Raw genomic sequence first — 23,898 nt, forward strand, 5'->3', positions numbered from 1 at the left:
TGCAAACTACCCGACAAAGCGTATGACGTATCTATGATTAAATTCTTCTTTACTAAGAATCAAACAATTGTTTTCTTTTATAAGTAAATGCTAGCAGTGACATGAAAACTACGTCAAACATGCACCCAGCTGATGCCCAGTAATTGATAGTTCCATGAATGAAGTTATTACACGCATACTAGGTACCAGAACCTTTTTTATTAGATACCGCTGATCTCTTTTAAACTATGTACATGGTCATAAGAGGTTTTTGTAAGTATTGTGCACGTTTTAAACGTTTCACTGAACTAGGGGGAAACTAGAAAACGCGATATACATGGAAGATATACAAATCAGCTGTTAGCTTCTTTATTTTAGGCGCATTTGGATTTGAGTGCAGTTATTTTCAACTTTGAAATGGCTGCAGGAGGAGCAGGCAGCTCATTTGGACTGGCCAGTCGAAATTCGCAATCTTCCAAATCTTTACTTTCTCAAGAAAATGATGGTAAGATACACATCAGTACTTACATGTTTTGTTTGCATACTACAAAGTACAAAAAATGTTTTGTGTTAAGCTGTAAGAATATGTCTGTTATTTTAAAGTAAATCATTCGCTAAAGATTAGTGTAAATACATCGCATAAATAGTGAGAGGAGATTAAAAATTATGTATATTTGGTGAATTGTCGCAAAGTTTTTATATTTTCTGAACAATCTTGTGATTGTGAAGAATATATTTTCTTTATAAGCTTTATAATGGCGTGTTTTTATATGTAGGCATGATGTATCGAGAAACAGACATTCTAAACAAAGTATTTGAGCCATCAAACAGGTACAGCATACTTGGTTTTATTATGGAATATGATATGTTCTATTTTTGAAACATGTATTTGATTTCAAACAATATTTTTCTTGTTAACTTTTATATAAAATTTTATATGAACATGTAACATTTTACTATGTAACAAAATCATTTAGCATGTCTATAATTTACTATGGTAGGGGAAATAGAAGAGCTAGATCGTTGTTTCTCATATTCACAACTTGGCAGTCAATTGGCAAGAATGGTTATGTTGGTATTTGACTGTTTAAATTTTTATAGACTGATGTTTCTATAGACTGATGTTTTATAGATTGATGTTTTTCTGCTATACTCATGCGACATGATGTAGCAGATTTCTGCTATTGGTAGTTTTACCTTTGTAGCAAACTCTCCAACTCAAACCTTTCACAGTTTATAACTAACGAACTTGATAAGATTTCTTCCGCAAATCCTGCTCAAGTTAGGGACGGCCTGCTGGGCCCCGAGGAAATAAGCTTAAAAGGCTCAGGCTTGTATGAAGTGGACAGGCTAGGGGTAACTATCACTATAATAATGACATAGTCTTCATTATTCATCTGTCGCACTTGGTGACTTTTGGATGATTGGCTCTTTGTTTTGTAGGTTACCGGGCAAGGGAATTTCTCAACTGTCAAAGCCAATGCATGTGTATACGCGGGTTCGTAGAGCTTATTCTACTTGGAATATACTGTACTATGATTACAAACACATATTCAATATTGTACAGCCAGACAAAATGGCAATAATATTGAATACCAAAGTTTTGTTTTAATATTGCCATCAAAGATTTGGTGTCTGTTACTCTATTATTTACAATGGGAGAACTTAGGGTACACAAAATGTTATATATTATTGTTTTTATTATGTATTAGCTATACATTATTTATTGTTCAGTTTTCCATGCCAATTAAATACAATTGTTGCACTTATTCTCCATTTCAGGAAAATGGATGTTCGAAGTACTCTTGGGCTCTAAAGGCCTGATGCAGTTGGGCTGGTGCTCACTTTCCTGCAAGTTCAACCACTCGGTGTGTCTTGTACTCGTGTTGCATCTAGTTTGTAATCGTACACCCCCGTCTTTATTATTTACCTGATATTTCCGCTAATTGGTCATTTACTTGTAAACTATACATATATACCCTAGGACACTTATGTATTCGCCTCATCTAACTTCGCGTTTTCGCGGAGTCATCCTCTCACAAAAGTTTTATGAGCGAAACTAAACTATCATAACGAACGAGCGAAAATGCGAAAGTAAATAGCTTTGTTTATTGATAGTCCAAGAAACAAATGGCAGCAAGTGATCAAATTGCATCATCGATATCGCCCACACAATTCTACCTGTGGTTCACAATTACAAACTAGTCCCAAATTGAAAAAAATTTTCTTACTAGTGAACTGGACCTGAGGAATCTAATTATGTTTGTTCAACTGCATTTATTTTCACATCACTATATTTTCACACTCATCAGAGCTGCAAATTTAAGTTGCAGCGAAATTTTACTCTGTATGCTACTCACGAAACTAAATACTAGCCAAATATAAGTGTCCTAAGGTATCCCAAAGCTGTTTTCTTAGTAAGTTCATAATTTATCAATTTCTAAAGGACTGTGTAATTACATCAATGCTTCATACTTCTTTGGAAAGCACTTGCATATGATGTCATTTTATACAGACTGCCTTCAATCTTGCAGATCAGATTGTTTATTTCATTACCAAACAAGATCTACTATTCAATAAATGGAAAACTAATCATTGTCTATACAGCTCACTGTGTGGAAAGCTCTGTGTTAATGTATAGTCTCACACACAAATTTGATTTGTCTTTCAGTTAGCTGTGAGAAAATAACATTATGGTTGGAGAATGCCATTGTTAGTTTTAGTTGGGTAGACCTGAAAGCTATTGCATATAATAATTATGATTAATACAAGCCTTTATTTTTTTTAACCCCAATTGAGATAATCCTGTTTGCAAAATATTCATCTGGATATCCTACAGCTAAAACTTAAATATTTTGTAAAAAGTGACGCTACTCGCTAGCAAAAATTATGAATCTAATACACTTGTAGGAGGGAGTAGGGGATACCCCATATTCTTTTGCATTTGATGGGAATAGAGTTCGGAAGTGGAATGTTAAAACTGAGAAATATGGCGAGGTAGGTTGCAATCGGTATATTCTCCACAGGACATTAACTGCCTGTTACATTCTCTAGAAAGTGGCCTATCAAATGTCTTCATTGTTTGATGGAAGATTGGCATTTGGAAGCATGTTTCTAATGTCAATAATTCATTTCATCTGATTGCATCTGGTCTTATCATTATACATCAGATACCCCTACAATGTAAACAATCCGTTCAACGAAAGTTTATACTATAGCGATTTTACGTCATGGGAACAATGAAATACATGTAAATTGCCTAATCCGTTCCGAGATCTTCCCAAACTCACCCCTTTGGTACTTCATAATGGAAAAAGGCTGGACTTGACTTTTTAATTTCATGACTACTGTAATTGTAGCATTCTTAACTTGTATCAGCAACTTTTTTCCTTTTTCATATCATTTTCACTCAGTTCATGGTTCATGATTGTGGTAATTTTAAAATGAGTTAAAGAGAAAATTGACACCTTCGATGTCAATTTACCTTTGGTTTTTCTTTTATTCCAGACAGCGAAGTCCATTATGCAAGACGAAAACAATAAAAAAATGTTTTGTATGTCTAAAATGAAGTAAAACAAAAATATAACTTTTCTATAATAAAATCAATGTTTATCTGTCCATTCATCTATCTGTTGGAAAGGTTGAATTTTATGATAAAGGATGGCCTTTGACGATACTCCAAACTCGTGACAGTCAGATCGGTAGACCAACACCTTAATACCCACAACCGAATAAGTAATATTATTACTTATGACGGCTACTTATTATCTGTGTTTTATCGACACAGCTGACGATTTCTCACGGCAAATGATTGCCAACATACTATTTTGTGTATAGAGATATACCTATACATTGTTTTCTATCGCAAGTGCGACAGAGGAAAAGCGATATTTTTTAAAACTAACAGCGAGATGCGCATTATTAAAACCCAATTTGAGAACTTGCGTCTTCTTCACACTTTTTGTTATATGAAATTTTTTACGTTGTTTGAAGCAAAACTTTACATTAATTCTTTACGTTAAGTAGAATTTACCTTATAGGAGGGTTACATTATAGAAGTGCCTACGGATGTGTTGATGCATCCAACTGCAATTTCTACTTTCTATAAATGCTTTGTGTAAGAATCTGATGATTTAGTTTAGGTAGACGTGTAAGCGTGGTACATCAACAGTGTAAGTGTGGTAAATCAACAATGTAAGTATGGTAAATCAAAACTGTAAGTATGGTACATCAACACTGTAAATGCGGTGAATGCTGGCAGTTATTAGATGATTCTGTTGTTTCATGCCAAGCTCCGCCAACACTGACTACTACTCGTAGATATTGACATTAAAGCATTGTTTGTGTTAGGTTGAGCTACAAGAATGTCTTCACATTATTTTAAAGGCATTTTATTAATACAATTTCTTTGTTTTATTGTATTGCAGTCATGGTTGACTGGTGATGTCATAGCATGTGCCATAGACTGTGATGAGGGTGTTGTGACATTTTACAGGTAAATTTGAACACTTCTTTTAGTTTGTGAGTTATATTTAATTATTTCAAGCCATGATTTTAATCACCAAAGAGATGGAGCTATTTCATAGACTCGCACAGGTGGTCAAATTCGCGTTGTAGATGAGTGATGCAATTTCACATTAGTTCTTTTGTTGCTGTAAATGTGTGATAGCTTTGCCATTTTTTAAAATTGAGTAGTGTTCACTTCACCTATATTTTAAGATTGGAAAGAGTTAGGGGCTAAAGGCTGTTTTTAGCTGCATCATTCTATTTACATGCATGAGTTAGCAGTTTTGATAATAGTGCTTTAGATTTGGTCACTTGATTGGAAATGTAACAGTATTCAAGTTGATGTTACATGTTTTGGTGATAAACTTGATATATATTGCACAAATCCACCAGGTCTTGACTATTATTACTATTTAAAGACGAACTTATGCAAAATTTTAGCAGGTTTTCTCAAAAAGTCTCAATATTTTTTTATTATTTACGATTATTTTAGGTGCCAGAGTTCTTTAGGATTAAAATCAACAAAACTTCATCTCGGTTAAAACACCCAGAAGGAAAATGTGCCGAAATGACGTCACTAGTTGAGCGTCTGTCTGTCTGTCTCTCTTGTTATTGAAATCGGCTATGGTGTTCAAGTTACAGCGTTACCCATCTCTATTCTGATGATCTCTAACTATAGATGTCATAATCACGTTTTCCCTTGAATCTGAGCGTTTGAACTAGCGATCAAGTTTTATCAATTTTAATCTTGTAACATGCTGGCAGTCAGATCCCCTCAAAACAATCGCAAATGATAGAAAAATACCCGATACTCTCTGATAAAATCTATTCCAATTTTGTGTAAGTTTATGTTTAATACTAGTTTCAGCCAGTGCATTTTATAAACGGGAGTTTTACTGACGGATGGCGATTGTCAAAACCATTTTTTTAGTTTTTCAGTGTTAGACAAGAAATAGTCTTGTCATAATAGCCAGCAGAATACAGAGAGGTATTAAAATTGTTTAGTCAGATTCCATTATTATGACATGCAGGAATGGTGTGAGCATGGGTGCCGCATTCGAAAACATATGCCTTGGACCAGACAGAGCGTACTTCCCAGCTGTTAGCCTCTCACAGGGAGAATCTGTTCGACTCAACTTTGGCTCAACACCCTTCATGTATCCTTTCTGTGTGTTATTACAACCTGAAGTTGTAGCTGATACTTTGCATTTAACTCTGTATGTGTTTGTGTATGTCCAGGTTGTAGCATCACATAGATCGATGCTTGCGAAAACTAAATTTAGACACATTTTAAGTTTAGGTTTTTTTGGAGTAGTTTTACAAAAAATTCCATTTTGATTAAACGCATATGAAGTATCTCCTTGTAAATATGGCAAATAATAGAGATAATTTCACTTTAGACTACAGTGATGTAGCTCTACTCAGCTATATTGCTTCAGTCTCCCTCCACAACTTATCTTTGAACTTGTCAGTCTGAGCTTTTCAACAGAGAGTCTAATATTCTTTATAACTGAATGAGAACAGTAGTATCGTTACTAGGCACCTTATCAGGTGTTATTGTTGTCTGACTGCCTGCTGGCAAACTGGTCATCAGTTCAAGAAATTGAGTCACAGAGCGCTTAAATTCCAATGTTATAATCAAAATGTTAACCTTCCTTGTCTAGAGTATGTATTTATAGTTATACACTGCTTTTAGACCTGTCTCTTCCTTGTCTTCTTGTCTCATGCTAGGTGAACTTGTAATTATTATATATCTGTCATTTGTGGCGCTTCTGTAGGAAATTTTATTGCTCTCTTCATTACCATCACCTTTTGGTAGTTCTGGCTGTTCTTGTTATGTAAAGATATAGCAACTAGCTATGTAGGCTACATGCTTAGATAGGCTTTAACCTATAACCACAGTTATCCACTCGATGACTACCAGCCGATGGAGCTAGCTCCTTTTGCTCAGCTACAGCAGACGCAGCTCCTGCTCCGATATGTCAGCCGTCAGCTGCCAGATCTCATTCAGCCAGTAAGTCATTCTCCTTATTTCAACGCTGCTTTTACGGATCTGTGTTTTTCCATGACATCGTGCAAGTTACTTGGCTACATTCAGTTTAGAGCGATTGTTTTGATATTCCAGTCTTTTTTAGACCATGATTGCTTTAGTGTTATTTGTGTTAAAGCACATAAGTTACATAAGTACTTTTATCATATAGTTCAGTACATCAGTCTTGGCTTTTGAACGAGCCTATATTCAATACACATAGAATAATAAAACTATGAAAAACAGGGTGTCAAAAGTATATTCTGCAAAAAAAACACTTGGTTGCGGTTGCCACAATGTGATGCCACAATTATTATTTAGCTTCAGGTAGTCGATCCCTTACGCTTGTGTCAAGTTTGCTTATGCTGTTCAGTGTTTTATTACTGATCTGTACTGCAAAGTTTCAATAATATTATTGTAGTCATTATTGATTAGTTATTATTTTAGTTATTAGTCGATTGACTGTTACATTATTGGCTCTTCAACTCGGAAGTGTTGTGGCTTAAGAATGGTGAGATCTGGTGTTGCAGTGAAGGATTAAAATCGACTTATTAGCTCAGGTTATTTCATGTGACCAATATTGACCAGCAGTGATTGATGGTTGTGACACTGTTCTCTAGCCTCAGCTGGGCCAGCTTGTTGGAGTTGATCAGCTGAGTCAGGCGTGTGCAATAGAGTTACGCGTAGTTTAAAATTGGATTATGTTACCAGGTGGATGAAGATGGTACAGAGAGTCAAGATATATCTACCAACCACATTCTCATTCTCTGTCAGATCTTTGAGCACCTTGTACCAAGAATTGTAAGACTTTACCTACTTGCATTCCATGACTTGTATATTTCTTACGTATAATATAGTATAGTGTCACCCTGTACCCTGGAAAGTGTGTGTACATGTGTGTGTGCGCGTGTGTGTGCGTACATGCGTGTGTGTACGCGCGCGTGTGTGTACGCGCGCGCGCGCGTGTGTATGCGCGTACATGTGTGTGTGCGTGCGTACGTGTGTGCGTGCGTACGTGTGTGCGTGCGCACATCTGTGTGTGCATGTATGTGTGTGCGCGCGCTAGTCATTCACTGTGTTTTTATTGCATTATTATTCAGGAAAAGCACGAGTTTTAATTTGGATCTTTTTCCCAAATTTTATTTGGATCACTTTCGTTTTTCACTCTACTTAATGCTTGCTTGGTATGCCTTTATGACTGTTTTCTCAAAGGTGGGTGAAAACATCACGACTACACCCCGTTTTGCTCTTCACAATCAACTTTATTCGAATAAAGTCATATATTTAAAAATCTTTTTATACTAAATGTTTTGTGATCTTAATGCTGTATTTAGACTAGGTTATCTGAATAAATAAGTAATTTTGAGTAGCTATTACCTAGATGATAATTCCTTAAAGGTTGACTTGCAACAACATTCACATTACAGTTATTTAGCATCAAAAGATTCACCATGTCTTACTCTGCTGTGTTGTAGGTGCAAAATATGTGGAAATGTGATTACAAGCTCTTAAAAGCTCAAAAACGAACAGTTAATCGCAGCCACCACGAAAACACCATAGTTTGGAATTCTTTATTTCGATGACGTACTCAAACATTGTGGTTACTGTTTTGACACGTGATGTTATCACGTGAAATTAAAGGCCAATAAAGTTCTCAATATAAAATGTCTCATAGCATTAGTTTATGACAAACACTTCGGGTTCTACCGAAAAGCCTGTATCAAATATAGATGCTCGCTACTTTACAGTTTCCTTTCAGTTTGGTCTAATCATCTAGTCGTAATCTGATCATGTGACCCATACATCCTGCCAAATAGCGCAAACAATTTCTGCAGCAGTTTTTACTATCACAGGTGACTAACAGGCTCGTCATGTTTATAAGAGGATGATATACACTTCTTCGAGCTAAGGTTGAAAAATTAAAGAAATTTTACGGTAGGTTTTGAAATATCAGTGCTCAAAGTTACAGCATTACAATGATGATGAGAAAGGCGCATAAGGACGATAGACATGGTTTTATTGAATGCGTGAAGTATATTTTGGAAAATACTTCGACGAATGAGGTTGCATGAAAGTGTAAACAGAATCCATCGTGTTCAATTACGTCCTATTTGAGCCATTTTGGAAAGGGATTCCGATCTACGGCGTTTTTGTGATGGCTGCGATTAACTGTTCGTTTTTTTAGCTTTTAAGAGCTCGTAATCACATTGCCACATATTTTGCACCTACAACACAACAGAGTAAGACATGGTGAACCTTTTGATACCAAATAACTGTAATGTGAATTTTGTTGCAAGTAAACCTTTAAAAATGCTATTAATTAGTATTTGAGTAATAACTAGCTTCTTCATGACTATTCATCGACATAAAAAAACTACCTGTTTCCTTATTATACATCAGGATACCATGAACATGTTGAATGAAGTCAGAAACATACGAAAGCTATTATAGATGTCAAAGGGTGAATGAATTGATGACTTTGCTAGTGCTCCGATATCGTTTATCAATCTCTGTATTGTTATACTGTTGGTTAAGAATAGGCGTAACCTAGTATACTTATTCATATTGACTAACCTCATTGCCATCACTATCTGTAACCTCAAGTATGCTATTCAATTATACCTATTGAACAATCTGACTTGTTCTAGAAAACGCCATACATCATGCAAGGAGCGCTTATCCCATTCCTCAAAGATATTGTGGAAGGTGAAACAGAGCATCGAGACGAGATATTCGGCAAGCTGATAGACATCTTGTGGGGATTACTCGAGGTATGCTACTCTACCATTGATGTGGCAAAGTGTTGGAAATATTCAGTCCATTAGGACCTCTAAAAATGAATAGTTAACTGCCAAAGTAGAATATTATTTCTATTTTTTGTGGCTGTGATTAGATGGATTACTATGATTTAGCATTGAGAAAACTTGATACAGAAAATCCATGAGTGTACAACTCTTACTATGGAGAAAAATCATCTTTTGTAGACTGACTATGGGAAGTTATATTATGCTCTCTTTGGTTTAGATACAAAGAAATCCCTGTCTAATTAGTGTTCTTCTTGTAACTTGTAATTATGTATAATTGTGCTGCGAGGTTAACTTGTAAAGATACAGCCGCGACCACATGTCAACCAAAGCAAACCCTTCCGACTTCGGAGAAAGTTCCAGTTTGGATTTGGAAGAGCATTATTGAATACATATATTAAAGCGTAAAAGCTCGCAAATGGATGGCTTCGTTCATGCTCAATTTGGTTCAGCCAGGCACAACTGAAACTCACATTTGATTGGACAACACATTAGTGAATCCGATTTTCACTTTATTTTCTCACATATGATAAATTGAAGCATGATTCATAAAACCTTATGACAGGAACTAGCAGGAACAGTGTTAAGTTTTGGAGTTTGGCTTTGATTCTCATGGCTGGTTGTTACAAACGTTGGTTGCTTCGGCTGAAATATCACACTTTGATTTGGTTGCCATGCATTTGTTTACAGGTACTTTTATAAAACTCATGCAACTATTCCTAAATATATCTATCAAGCTTCCATAACTCCTAGCTTTACCGTCGCTATTTTGTTGCTATGACAGGACCACGAGATCAAGACTATTCTAGAACATATGATACTATGTCTGCTCACACTTTACCGATTCTGCCATGCCGAGAATTTCTACAAACGACAGAAATCTTATCTCTACATTCTCTGGCGGCTCATGAAACACGAAGCCAGCAGAAAATATGCAGTTAAATGGATTCTGTATCCTTTCACATAGACGAATTGTAAAGCTCATTGTGTGTTTGAGTAGGTCATGTGGTCTCAAACAAGTTCCGTTATGGTTTCCTGAAGCGTGTGCTTACAGGTATGATCGGGGTTCTTTTATAATGGTCTATTGATTGAAGATATGTCAATTTCGATGACTTAAATGTCTGTGTAAACAATGCATTTACTCATATTTGATTGAGTAAATGACTTATAGTGTTTACATTTATGTGATTCAGAGATGATAGGAAGACAAACTTTCAAAAGCCTCAGTTACCAGTTTTTGGAATCGGTTATCAGCAACGTTTTTTCTTAGAAGAGGCATAAGGCAGTGAAAGCTGTATGCTTGTAGTAACATCTGGAACTTCATCTTGATTACTTAGTTAAACAAGTTTGAACCGTGAGAGATCAAATCTGTTTTATCCGTACTTAAAAATACAAGTGTACAACTTCCTTAGCTTTTAGCAAAAACCTAATTCTGCAGTTATTTTTCTCGTAAGGAATAGATAGCACCTGGATAGCTTTAGACCGGGTTTTGCAGTCTTTTAGTTCACCTTTGAGATGTGTAAAACAGAAATATGTAAAACTATCAGGATCAAATTGAGATGACATTTCTTAACTACCCAAATTATATAGATTTGACAAAATGAAGTTTCCACTGTTTATATACATAAAGCCTCCGGATGATTCCATCCTTCAGCATATAGTTCCAACTGTCTGGTGGGAGAGTCAGCATGTCCCTGACAAGGAGGAAGATGAGAGGAAAAAGAAGGTGTATCATGAATCATGCGCAAAGCTACAGGAACACGTTCATGCACTTGAGATTTTACAGGTAAATTATTATGTTAAACACCTGCCCAAGGTTGCCTGCTTAAGGTTGCCTGTTCTACTTGCCATTTATGAGCTCTAACAAGGATAAGCCTCTAGCTGCTTTACAACTTCCAGTCAGCCACGAATCACAAAATCTCTTTTCCTTATTTCCTATCTGTAACTGTGTCAGAGTTTAATCTAAATTTATATTTTAGTCAGCCTAATCAACCATCTTTCAGCATCAAGATATTTTTGTCTATAACTCTAATTGTGTACATAATTTGTGAGTATTCCTCTATTCCCACCTACTAACCTATCACTGTGTACTCTATAGCCCCATGTCTTCATTGTACTCAAGTTATCTTGCATTAGTGAACAGGAGACCAAGTTTTTAGTAGGGATGTTCTAGTTATTAGCAATCAAAAAGTACTCTCTTCTGTATTATTCCTTTTAGAAATGAGGTCGTTCATTTAGTTTGATTAAGACAAGTTCTTGCCAGAATTGTGCGCGATAGAATTGCTGGTGTCGCTCACAGGGACATGCTTACTCAGACATATTCATGAAAACCTTTGGTTAAAGGTTGACTTGCAATAAAATTCACATTACAGATATTTGGTATCAAAAGATTCACCATGTCTTACTCTGTTGTGTTGTAGGTGCCAAATACGTGGAAAAATGATTACAAAGCCGCCGTAGATTGGTATCTCTTTATTTCTCTGACGTAGTCATTACAGTTTGGTTATCGTCTTGTCACGTGATGTTCTCACGTGAATTGAAAGGCCAATAAAAAGCTCAATATAAAACTTATTGTAGCACTAGTTTATGACAAACACTTCGGGCTTTACCGAAGACCCCGTATTAAATATAGATGCTCGCTACTTCACAGTTTTGTTTCGGCTTGGACTAATCGTTAAGTCGTAATCTGATCATGTGACCCAATACTTCGAAGATAATTTTTGCAGCACTTTTCGATTATCACAGGTAACCAACAGGCTCGTCATGATTATCAGACAATGATATGTACTCCTTCGAGCTAAGATTAAAAAGTTGAACGATTTTTTACGGTAAGTTATAAGATATCAGTGCTAAAATTGACAGCATTACAATGACGATAAAACAGACATGTGAGAACAATAGATATGGTTTTATTGAATGCATGAAGTATTTTTGTGAAAATATTTTGAAGAATGAGATTGCATGAATGTGTAAACAGAAACCATCCTGTAACAACTACGTCCCATTTGAGCTAATTTCGAAAGCGAATCCAAACTACGGCGGTCTCGTGTGGCTGCGATTAACTGTTCGTTTTTGAGCTTTTAAGATCTTGTAATCACATTCCCATATATTTTGCACCTACAACACAACAGAGTAAGACATGGTGAATCTAATGATACCAAATAACTGTAATGTGATTTTTGTTGCAAGTCAACCTTTAATTTGTAATTAAATCTTGGACTTGCTTGTAAAGGGCTGACTATAGCTTGCAAAATTCAGTTGGACTGCCATTGCTAGTCACCTAGAAAAATATTCAATGTCTAGTGCATAAATATTATCAATTGATGTAAAAAAGGTATTGGCTTCTTTAAAGTTTTTTAAACATATATGGTACCTCCAAATGGTTGAGGAGTATGTAAAGAACTTGATTTGCTACATGAATGTTTTTTTTATCAAAGTTGCTAGTGAAATAATTACAACATCACTGGTTGTGTTACTAAATACAGCTTGAAGTATCTTTTACCTACTAAAATGTACTGTAATGGCTCTTATTCATTGTGAAATAATAACTAGTATGCTATAACATAAATAATAACTCGCTTGAATGTGATGATTTCTCAATCAGAGAACTAGCTGTGCTTCTCTGGTATCAGACTTTCAAAGTAATGATGTTCTGCTTGCACATGTAGGTAGCCATCTTGAAGGAGCTGTTGTGTAATGATGATCTGCTTGCATATGTAGGTAGCCATCTTGAAGGAGCTGTTGTGTAATGATGTTCTGCTTGCATATGTAGGTAGCCATCTTGAAGGAGCTGTTGTGTAATGATGTTCTGCTTGCATATGTAGGTAGCCATCTTGAAGGAGCTGTTGTGTAATGATGCTCTGCTTGCATATGTAGGTAGCCATCTTGAAGGAGCTGTTGTGTAATGATGTTCTGCTTACATATGTAGGTAGCCATCTTGAAGGAGCTGTTGTGTAATGATGCTCTGCTTGCATATGTAGGTAGCCATCTTGAAGGAGCTGTTGTGTAATGATGTTCTGCTTGCATATGTAGGTAGCCATCTTGAAGGAGCTGTTGTGTAATGATGTTCTGCTTGCATATGTAGGTAGCCATCTTGAAGGAGCTGTTGTGTAATGATGTTCTGCTTGCGTATGTAGGTAGCCATCTTGAAGGAGCTGTTGTGTAATGATGATCGAAGCAAAGGCCCATCCACGCGCTTTCTATTCCTACACAAGTTTCGTGAACTGATAAAGGAAAACATTAGTGATTCGTCAGTGGTTCGAGCTCAGCAATGTTCACTTCCTGTTCTTCTCGCACTTTTTCATCGCTTTGTCACGACGCTCAAAGATATCTTTGCAGAGAAAAATATTGCAGCTGAAGATAGTAAGTGATTAAAATTTAGAGAGTTTGTTTTTAATAGATCCGCTGTCAACTGCACACATCTAATTGTACTACACATAGGTCTATTATCAACCTATGTACTGTTAGACATTCTAGGTCTATTATCAACCTATGTACTGTTAGACATTCTAGGTCTATTATCAACCTATGTACTATTAGACATACTAGGTCTATTATCAACCTATGTACTATTAGACATACTAGGTCTATTATCACCCTGTGTACTATTAGACATAATAGGTCTATTATCAACCTATGTACTATTGGACATTTTAGGTCTATTATCAACCTATGTACTATTAGACATACTAGGTCTATTGTCAACCTATGTACTAGACATTCTAGGTCTATTATCAACCTATGTACTATTAGATATACTAGGTCTGCCACTGGCCTGTCGTCTACTAGATGTACATGTACTAGGTGCAGTGTGAAACTGTACACTACTTGGACTACTCGAAAAAAACTAGATATCGCAGCAGCAAGACCTCCTTAATTTTTTCATTCCTTTTTATAACCTGGTTGCACTGTCATTATCCAAGAATTGTTGAAACTGAGTAAAGAACCGTACTGTTGACAGCTGAACAGTTAATCATTTCAAATCAATGATGTCGCAGACGTTTCTGTTTTTCAGTTTCTTTTGTCTTCTTTTTTCTTTGATCATCCTTGTCATAACGAGTGTTTTATAAAGCCAGCCATGAGAGATTTTGCACTCTAAACATTTGATTAAGTGTAAGTGGTCTCCATTAGACTGGAGCTATTGTAATGCTGCTAATTGAGTAGGCAGAAAGACAACTTCATCGTGATCTTTCTACTTAGAATTACAGATACGGTTTTCTACAAACCATTGTAGGTTTCACAAAACAGTCACGTCAAAGATAATGTGTGTTCGTAGTATAATGGTTTGAGCAGGTTTGTTTCTTTTGCAGTCTACGTCCCCGTTGATAGGTTTGTCAATGATTCCCTAGACTACTTTGATCTCTACAGAGTCGGTGGGCTGAAGTCCCATCTCAATAAGGTGCACGCTAAAGAGATCGAGGAATCAGGGATACTGAATCACTCATCAGAAGCACCACCGAGTATGTTGTATTCTCTACTATACACTTCTGTTGAGTGGAGTTATCCTTCATCTGTAGTTCTACATTTTTGGATACGTGAACAAGTGCATTGCATAGATTAACTACTGAATGCCCGGCATTGCACGACTATTAACATAATTACCCAATGAGTTTCAGTAACTTAGCTAGTAAAGCTAGCTATATAAAGTAACCTTACTATAATAAGAGCTGTGTCCTACATCTGAAGCTCACTTGTGATGTTACTCTACTCATAATGATGTATAACGCAATCATGAACATAAAATGCGCTAGTATTTTTACCAGCGATGCATAAGTATGTGTCCTAGTATGCCATAGTATGGCAAGGACAACGTAGTGTAGTAAGTTAGCTCTTTGGCCGGCCGACCTGGAGGTTGTAGTTCAAATGCAGTGTGAAGCAGATTTTTTGTTCCTCAAACTTCATCGCTATGTCTGAGCTGACGAATGACCAATGCTGCGATTTATATATATGGATTATTATGAGCTGGTGTTATTCTTTGAAGAACTTCTGGATTCTTTCGCTGGCACTTTCAAAGTTGTTAGCAGCATTGTTTTATATAAACCACAAACTTTTCAACTTTATAGGTGGTTTTAAAGCTTTTTTGTCGTTAAAGCTTTGTTCACATTGTTTTTAGGGTACAAATAGGTATCTTTGGTTTGGTCAAGTATATCTGTCATAGGTCTTTTACACGTGAGTGGCGACCCATGTGACTCAGAATTAATGCAATGTGGTTGACAATTTACCAAAAGGCATGATAGGGGCAAGAACAATACGATTGCTAAAACCAAAATGGGGGGCAACTCTTTTTTATCCTCATCATTTCACTCAAAAACCGATCAATAATAAAAATAACACTCACTCCTTTTCATGTCTAGATTTCTCATAATTTTGCTTGTAGTCTTTTACATAAGGACACATTCCTCAAAGCCTATGCAAGTAAAAGATTATGGTTACTACACTTTATCAAGCGTTAGTTTCTCAGACTATTCTACTCGATCACTTTCACCTCTGACTTAGCCTAACTTGGTTGATAGTATAAATTCTGGTTTGTCACAGTGTATCAAATCGACGAGTGGTCTCAAATGTATTGTCACCGTAATTACGGTACAGCGTAGTATTGCTTGGTGATATTCATAGGGACTCAGTAGATTTGCATGTGTTGTGGTAGAGCATGGCAACCCCGCTGTTGACCGGTCACTCATAGAGCTACTAGATGGTGCAGTCGTCCTCTATTCTTATGGTGCTCATAAACAGCTGCAAAAGATGTCCAACGTTTTGTCCGAGACGGTAGATTGCTATATAACTGCACTTGATGACGCTATTGACAAGCTCAACAGGTGTTCAAACAGTGTAAGTCATCCTAAGGGATAGGTAGTTTCTCTTCATACGCTTGCCATTTTCACTTCTTTGCTAAAAGTTTCTATTTCTAAGAAGTGTCCTCTAGTATATTCTGAACTATTGCCATAGATTTTAAGTTCGTATTTAATAAGTAGGTAGAAGAACTTTGCAATGCAGCAGTAATAATTTTCAGTGTGATTTGCTGCCAGATTTCATCATTATGCAGCACTCAGAGTACAGAACTTACAGTTGGGGAATTCCTAGCTTGTATAATTTGCAAATCATCCTATGAACTAGTCTCTCACTTTTTTGTTAACTTCGATAATCGCCAGAAAAGCGTTCTACTGCCGTATTGCAATTATACTATTCTTTTAGAGGACTAATGATATCCTCAGCTCCTGTTAAGAGAGCATGCCTTTGCTGTTACAGAGCGTTGATGTGCAGCTCGAGTTGGAAAGGTCACGGCAGGTATTTGAAGATAAAGTGATTGAACAGTCCAGGCATCTCTCGTGGCTCATAGCAGTCATCAACTCTGAACAGAAGCTGGAGGATGTGGCGTGGTTGTTTGATGCTGTCCTGCGTACCGTGGAAAATGCCTGTGTTTTAAATCCATTCTTTGAATTCATGCCGGAGTTTTACATAACGGTGTGCGTCGATGGGTACATGGCTCTGAAGAACTTCTTTAAATTGTCTCCTCGTCCCTTCACGTCTTTCTCAAGTAAGTTGGTCTGTCAGTTGGTGATAATAAGTATAAAATAATGGAAGACATTGTTTGTTGTTTTTTAAATAATAAAAATGTGAAATGGGAGCATCAGAGGATCACTTATTATGGTATAACAAAGGCAATAACTTTTTTATAGATTGATATGTCCAATCTTGATCTAAGATTATAGTTTATTTTCGATAATAGATATTTTGAGTCATCTTTAAAGTAGAGAAACTTTCAATAATCTATGAAAAGGTTATTTTACAATATTTGGTTTTATGAATGGTTCACCTCAGCGATAATCTTAGCATCACAGTTTTACAGATAATCTTTACAGTGACCAGCTCTGCTCATTCTCGAGCACTGCATAAACAACTTGTTATTAAAGCATACGGCTAATCTGGGTACATAGCTGGTGTAGGTGTGCAAATAAACACCTCATTAGATATACAGTTTTGGAGTCTTCTGTATTGATGTACATGTTGTCCATGCTTTTGAGTAATCACATGACATATATGCATATCCAAGTCTACATATGTTATAGACCATGACAGTCTATTGCAAAGGTATGGCACCTTCATAGCTAAGCGATTTGCTGATTCAAGAATTGTGAGCGTAGGTAAGTGCAAGTACAGCTATTATACTGTTATATAACAGTATGTATTATAAACTATTACATATTGTTATATAACAGTATGTATTATTAACTATTACATATTGTTATATAACAGTATGTATTATAAACTATTACATATTGTTATATAACAGTATGTATTGTAAACTATTACATATTGTTATATAACAGTATGTATTATAAACTATTACATATTGTTATATAACAGTATGTATTATAAACTATTACATATTGTTATATAATAGTATGTATTATAAACTATTACATACTGTTATATAACAGTATGTATTATAAACTATTACATATTGTTATATAATAGTATGTATTATAAACTATTACATACTGTTATATAATAGTATGTATTATTAACTTACATATTGTTATTGCGAATAAAATCTAGGAATGAAAAATCCGTACCGCAGAGGATTTGATCTCATGACAAGTTCAGGTAGCATCTAAAGAGGTGTAACCAGTCAGAATACTATAGTGTACGTTAGGGCCATAGTGGCTAGGTTATTGCTGTAAGTATTGTTGTAGATACCAAGGATGCTGTGGTCCAATCACTCGCCTGTTTCGTCTGCTATAAGTCATCACTGAATGTGCTGGAAAGCTTACCAACAGACCTGTAAGTTTTAACACTGCTTTGTTTGAGTTGTGATTGAATGAATTTGTCATAAGAAACAGGCATGGGTTTTATTGTGTCGATAGGAGTTCCATTAAATTCATATCGGCTAGTATAAATTCTAACAGAAAGATTTTATAAGTAAAGCCACACCATTGAAATGCAATGTTGTTTGGTTTGCCGATATTATGGAACTCTCGTCCACGCAGCTGTATAACCCATATTGACCAGTGCCAATGATTTGTAAATATTTCTCCTCCTAAATCAGCAAAGTGATCAAATCTACCCACTCAAATATATCAGAGTCGTCTCATTCTGAATGTTGCTATATTGAGAGAGTTATCAAGTTGAACATGCAGTACTGTACTATGTAGGAGGGAGTCAATGGTCAAGTCTTTGCTGGCTCCCTATGAAAACCGTGCTTGGGCTCAAACTAACTGGATTCTTGCTCGACTCTGGAAGGTTTGTTCTCATTACTATTTCTCTGTCCGGGTAGGATGCTGATGCACTTGAAATACCTTGGGAACCATGTAGGGACGATGAATTCTTTAACGTGCATGGCATACTCATGTTGTGCTCTGGGTTAGATATGCCTGGGGCTGCGATAGCTATAAGGAACTTTTAGCATTTTACAACTTTGTATGAGAGATCTTTTTCTTGTAGGGTAATGGATTTGGCTTCAGGTTTGTCCATCTGCCACATCTCGCCCCAGCAAGGCATCAAACTCAGGAAATCGGAGCAGCAAGTCTCCAAAGTAAGCTCATTTTCCTGTCCTTTCTCAGACAATTATTCTGGAACTTGAAAAGTTTTCTGACAGATATCTTATTTAACTGCTCTTTTTGGCTTATAATTTCTAAAATATAACTAAAAAACAATTAGCGATAATAACATGTAGTAATGAAAATTCTTCATTTGATTATAACAAGTCATCAGTAATCATATCTCTTTTAGGATTACAAGTTGTGTTCTCTTTGTCTTTTTTGGTATACATGTACATTGACAGGCGAAGGCAATAGATTATACAAAGTACATGTCTTTCTTTACACATGAATGATTTGAAATATTTTGAACCATTTGATTATTAATCATTTTTAATACATAAGATAGCATTAGAATAAATAGAGAGCATGGTGGTTTATTCTCTGTGACACTCTGTAAGATCATAATCTTGAATTATTGATATATCGTTGAAACGTCTGAAACCAAGTTTATGGAATTCATGCTGTGTTTGTTTAATACCGGTTTAATCAGCTGCAATTGCCTTATCTGATGCACGAATCAGTGCACTTATTCTATGAGGGTCAGTCAATAAGTAGTGGGAATTTTGTCATAACATTTTGTTACAATAAGATAAAGCTAAACTTTTTTTTCACTTTTCAACATAATCCCCTTCTTTTTCTATGCACTTGTTCCACCTTCTTTGAAGTTTCTCAATTCCTGCAAAATAAAATTCTGGCCGCGGGGTTATAAACCATTCACGCACAGCTTCCATGACGGCGGCATTAGTAGTGAAGTGCTTGCCTCTCATGTGGTTCTTTAATGGTCCAGAAAGATGAAAATTGCTTGGTGCTAGATCTGGAATATAAGGAGGGTGTACTAACGCCTCCCAGCCCAGTGTTAGTACACCCTCCTTATAGTTCTGGTGGAACCCGACATCTCTATTCTAGAGGCCTCTTCTCTTTTTCTTTATGTCTTGCTTTGCCACAGCCTTCACCACACCACAGCTTCACCTTGCATCAGCTACATCATCTATAGTAAGTCTTCTATCAGATTTAATCAGCTTTTTCACCTCAGCTTCTGTGTCTGGAGTTGAAACATCCACCGGTCTACCACTTCTTGGCTCATCAGTAATGTCTTCTCGCCCATTCTTGAATTCATCAACCCACCTATAGCAGATTTTTTGTGACATACAGCTTTCCCCATATTGTTGTTTCATTCTTCAGTGTATGACTCTTGTTTTCACACCTTCAGCTCTCAAAAATCTTATAACAGCTCTTTGCTCTATGAGTGAGCATGTTTTCAGCTTGGTGGCCATTTTGAATATGAATAATATCAAAAAATTGAATCACCAAATGATGGATTTTTGGGTAAGTAAAGACAACTCCCAATAGTTATTGACTGACCCTCGTATATTAGTACATGGACATGATGCATGACAAATCAGATAAATCTTTTCATTGGTAAGAAAATATCAACCTTTTGTAATTATAAGGTTTGGGATTTTTCACATTCACATGCTGTAGCTTTTGAATCGTTATGAAATTTAGGTGTAAGAAACATAATGCATATAAAATGGTTGCGAGGGAATAACTACAATATCATACACTAATTTTTAAACTGTCTTCGCCGCAATTGGTTCTAAAGCTCTTGTGAAGCTAATTGCTTCTATTGACTGATCTAAGAGTTACAGAACTGTTGACACACCCTCCTCAAACTCCTTAATCTAGTGTACTTTATCATAGAATATGTGAACTATATCTCATCTTTAGTTGTAGTAATATTCTATTATAGAACTAGCTTTCTCTCTTACAGAGCCATGCCCATCTAAAGTCTTTCAAGACACAATCGGTATGGTGCTGACGAGTGACTCAAAGCTTGCTACACAGTTTATCAACAGCGTGCTCAATCAACTTAACTGGGCCTTCTCAGAGTTTGTCGGCATGATACAAGAGGTGACATCGACTCCCCTTTGCATTAACTAAGAATATATCAGTTGTCCATCCTATGTCACATAACTGTACCATGGCTGAAATGTGGTTGCGCGAATTGTAAGGCCTTTTAGTTTAAAGTACTAATCGCATTACTGTAAATACTCGTACAATATAAATAAACCATTCCAGGAACGTTTACGTTATAGGGAATTTATGTTATACGAACGGTAAAATACATGCAAACTGCCTAATCCGTTCCAAGATCTTTCTAAACTCGCCCCTTTGGCCATACAAAAAGGAAAAACTTGACTTGAATTTTTTATTTGTTGGCTTTACCGTAACTGCAGTATTATTGGTTTGCATCGACAACTTTTCTCCTTTTTCTGATCAATTTCACTGGTTTTATAGACTGTGATTTCAGTGATTTTACAATAAGTCGAGGAGAGCGCGTCCATAGCGCATCAAACCATTACAAGAATTTTTTATTTTTTAGACAGCAAAATCCATTCTGCAAAGTGAAACTAGTAACAAATATTTTATACCTCTACAATAAAGCAAAACAAAAATATATTTTTACTTTATTAAAAGTGGTGTCTACCTGTTCGTCTGTATCTAGGAGGTCAAGGTTAGGATAAAAGACGGCTTTCGACGTTACTCCAACTCGTGACATTCAGATTGGTAGACCAACGCTGTACCACCTGCACCAATCGGTTGCCTTTTGGTATTTATGAACAATTGCATGGCTAACTATTTATTCTCTGTTTTGTTGGCAAATCTGACGATCTGCCAAGACAATCTAGAATGTCTTGGAACTTGTATACATAGTAGATATTACGCTATGATTACATTGGTTTTTTTTCACAAGTGCGGCAAGATAGGTTACCATTCAAATCTAATTTGAGAACTTGCCCTGTCTTGACACTAAACGCTATATGTATTTTTTATGTATTACGAAGCAAAAATTTCACATAAATTCTTCAAGTTATCTGGAATTTTCCCTTATAGGAGGTATACGTTATAGGCGCGTATTCTGTATTTATTTTTTAGATACAACCTGTTTTATTACTAGTTTTTGTTATAATCTTTTATTAATCGGATGTGTTAGAGCTGGTATAAACCCATTTCTATGAATTGGGGAAAAATCATTTATAAATGAAGCGATTATCTTCATTGCTGCCAGTTTACGTGTTTCCTGTACGCCATTATTGATAGTCGATTCGTTACACATTTGACTGTTTCTCAACAACTACACTGCATGTTTGTAGATTACAAGTCAGATAAATTCATCTTTTTTGTGCAGATGATTTTACAGCTAACTGTATTATCTGTTTAGGCTGCTTCAAGTTATCAGACAACTGAGTGAAATACATGAAGTCTAGAATACAATTAGGATACAATCTAATACAAGTGGAATCTTTTTCTGCACAACTACAAATTTGATTTAATTGGCTCAATGTTGTTTCGGGTTTAGTTGCAGCAGCTGTCAGTGCGAACTGAGAGAAGCTTCGTAGAGATGAAGCAACTAAAGATTTGCGCTACATGTTTTGACATCAGCGTTGGACTTCTGAGGGTGCTCGAGATGGTGACTGATGTTGCTCCCGACATATTTTTAAGTTCTGTTTCCTCTTCCTCTGACACACTACTTTCCAGGCTCTACCAGGTTTGTCTGCATCCTCGTTTTTCACTATTCATAACATTAATTTAAAATTTACCTCTGCCCTATTATATGTCAGTAACAATTTCAATTGGTTATAATTCTTATGATTCGTTCACTGTTTTCTGTTGTTTTGCTGCTATTTATAACTCATGCGTTAATTATCTCCTACATTCTAACCTTCACCTCTGATCACCTCAATGAATGAAATTTTCTACATGCTGTGTAAAATTTGTAAAACGTTTTAAACCTGACCTCGTTTGAGTTGAGTAAGTTACACTGTACATCTTCAAAACTTCCTCTATTTGAAAACTTTTAAAGCTACACTTTCATTTGTGTGTCTATAAGGCGGAGTAACACTAAAAACCACCTGTTATTGAGTAATACTTCATAATTTAGTTTTTGCATGGTTTTATGTGTTCTGTTTGTTTTAATGCTGTGAAACTGTAATTGCCTGCAGTGTTTGTTCAAAAGTTATTTTAAGTGTTTGGTCTGTGTGACGAGCTAAACAAGTGCAGAGTATTTCTATGGAAATGCATGCTCCAACATATGACAGCTTTAACATATGAAGTAACTATTGAAACAAATTAACTTCATATAAATAGGGGTTGGAGTGTATAAGACTAGCCAATAATTTAATGACCAAGAGTTTTAAACATAAAACAATAAATAATTTAATGACCAAGAGTTTTAAACATAAAACAATAAATAGTTTAATGACCAGAAATTTAAACATAAAACAATAAATAATTTAGAAAAAAAAGGATTTAAATTCTGTATGATGTAATCATTTTCTCAACCTCTAATCGTAGCTTTAGATAGATAAACAGACAGACACGGCTCCTCTACGGATCTTCCATGTAACAAAGATGGTAGTCAATCTAAAAACAGCAGCCAAAGCTTCGATATCCTTTTTATGGTACTCCACTGTTTCACATCTGTATTCATTTTTAGCATGTTCAGAATTGAAAAATTCAGTTCTGACCGATATTTCAGCCTAAGGCTGATAAACCCCTTTCTATAGTTGTCCCGCTATCAGTAGATCAGGAGTATCTGCCTAGTATTGGTATTACTATTTGAAGTGAACTTAAACTATAGATTGTAAAAACCTTCTATCACAACTCTAATGTAGTGTAGTCAACCAAAAACCTTTTGTCTTGTCTTCGCAGTCTTGCATTTATAAAATTGTTTAGTGTTTGTGGACAGAGAAGAAAAAAGGTTATATGTAGCCTATATTCATGATAACAATTTACAAAACACAGTTGCCCATTTGCTGTGGCTTTAAGAATGAATATAAGTGCCCTGGAGCAGTCATCGTATCCCAAAGTCATGCCATATCTGTCTTGTTGTAGTCACTGTGTCTCATATTGAATAGAGTGGCGAGCAAAGCAAATGTCTTTGAGACAATCCTCTCACTCAACCTGCCAGGTTTGTGCCTGCTGACTTAGTAAGCATCTACTGCCAATAATAAAAATTAGGGTGAAGCATGTCGCTCTG

The 23,898-nt window shown here is 35.9% G+C and overlaps 1 protein-coding gene and 1 pseudogene across 1 annotated transcript in view; one reads left to right on the forward strand and one right to left on the reverse strand.

Annotated features, from left to right (window-relative positions):
* Positions 1 to 17: 17 nt before the first annotated feature.
* Positions 18 to 23,898, forward strand: part of LOC137395295 (E3 ubiquitin-protein ligase RNF123-like) — a 28,096-nt gene continuing 4,215 nt past the window's right edge. The window contains exons 1-25 of the mRNA XM_068082183.1: positions 18 to 182; positions 358 to 484; positions 756 to 810; positions 1,185 to 1,335; positions 1,423 to 1,477; positions 1,762 to 1,847; positions 2,890 to 2,976; positions 4,407 to 4,474; positions 5,517 to 5,642; positions 6,388 to 6,499; positions 7,226 to 7,315; positions 9,163 to 9,285; positions 10,103 to 10,269; positions 10,909 to 11,104; positions 13,455 to 13,680; positions 14,628 to 14,777; positions 15,965 to 16,146; positions 16,564 to 16,852; positions 17,385 to 17,459; positions 18,012 to 18,099; positions 18,471 to 18,558; positions 18,760 to 18,850; positions 20,629 to 20,768; positions 22,219 to 22,407; positions 23,754 to 23,829. Of these exons, the coding sequence (XP_067938284.1) occupies positions 397 to 484; positions 756 to 810; positions 1,185 to 1,335; positions 1,423 to 1,477; positions 1,762 to 1,847; positions 2,890 to 2,976; positions 4,407 to 4,474; positions 5,517 to 5,642; positions 6,388 to 6,499; positions 7,226 to 7,315; positions 9,163 to 9,285; positions 10,103 to 10,269; positions 10,909 to 11,104; positions 13,455 to 13,680; positions 14,628 to 14,777; positions 15,965 to 16,146; positions 16,564 to 16,852; positions 17,385 to 17,459; positions 18,012 to 18,099; positions 18,471 to 18,558; positions 18,760 to 18,850; positions 20,629 to 20,768; positions 22,219 to 22,407; positions 23,754 to 23,829 (2,998 nt within the window). The 5' untranslated portion in view covers positions 18 to 182; positions 358 to 396. The remainder of the gene's footprint in view (positions 183 to 357; positions 485 to 755; positions 811 to 1,184; positions 1,336 to 1,422; positions 1,478 to 1,761; positions 1,848 to 2,889; positions 2,977 to 4,406; positions 4,475 to 5,516; positions 5,643 to 6,387; positions 6,500 to 7,225; positions 7,316 to 9,162; positions 9,286 to 10,102; positions 10,270 to 10,908; positions 11,105 to 13,454; positions 13,681 to 14,627; positions 14,778 to 15,964; positions 16,147 to 16,563; positions 16,853 to 17,384; positions 17,460 to 18,011; positions 18,100 to 18,470; positions 18,559 to 18,759; positions 18,851 to 20,628; positions 20,769 to 22,218; positions 22,408 to 23,753; positions 23,830 to 23,898) is intronic.
* LOC137392940 (uncharacterized) lies at positions 19,466 to 20,131 on the reverse strand (annotated as a pseudogene).

This window comes from Watersipora subatra, chromosome 4 (assembly GCF_963576615.1).
Source record: "Watersipora subatra chromosome 4, tzWatSuba1.1, whole genome shotgun sequence".
Lineage (NCBI taxonomy): Eukaryota > Metazoa > Bryozoa > Gymnolaemata > Cheilostomatida > Watersiporidae > Watersipora > Watersipora subatra.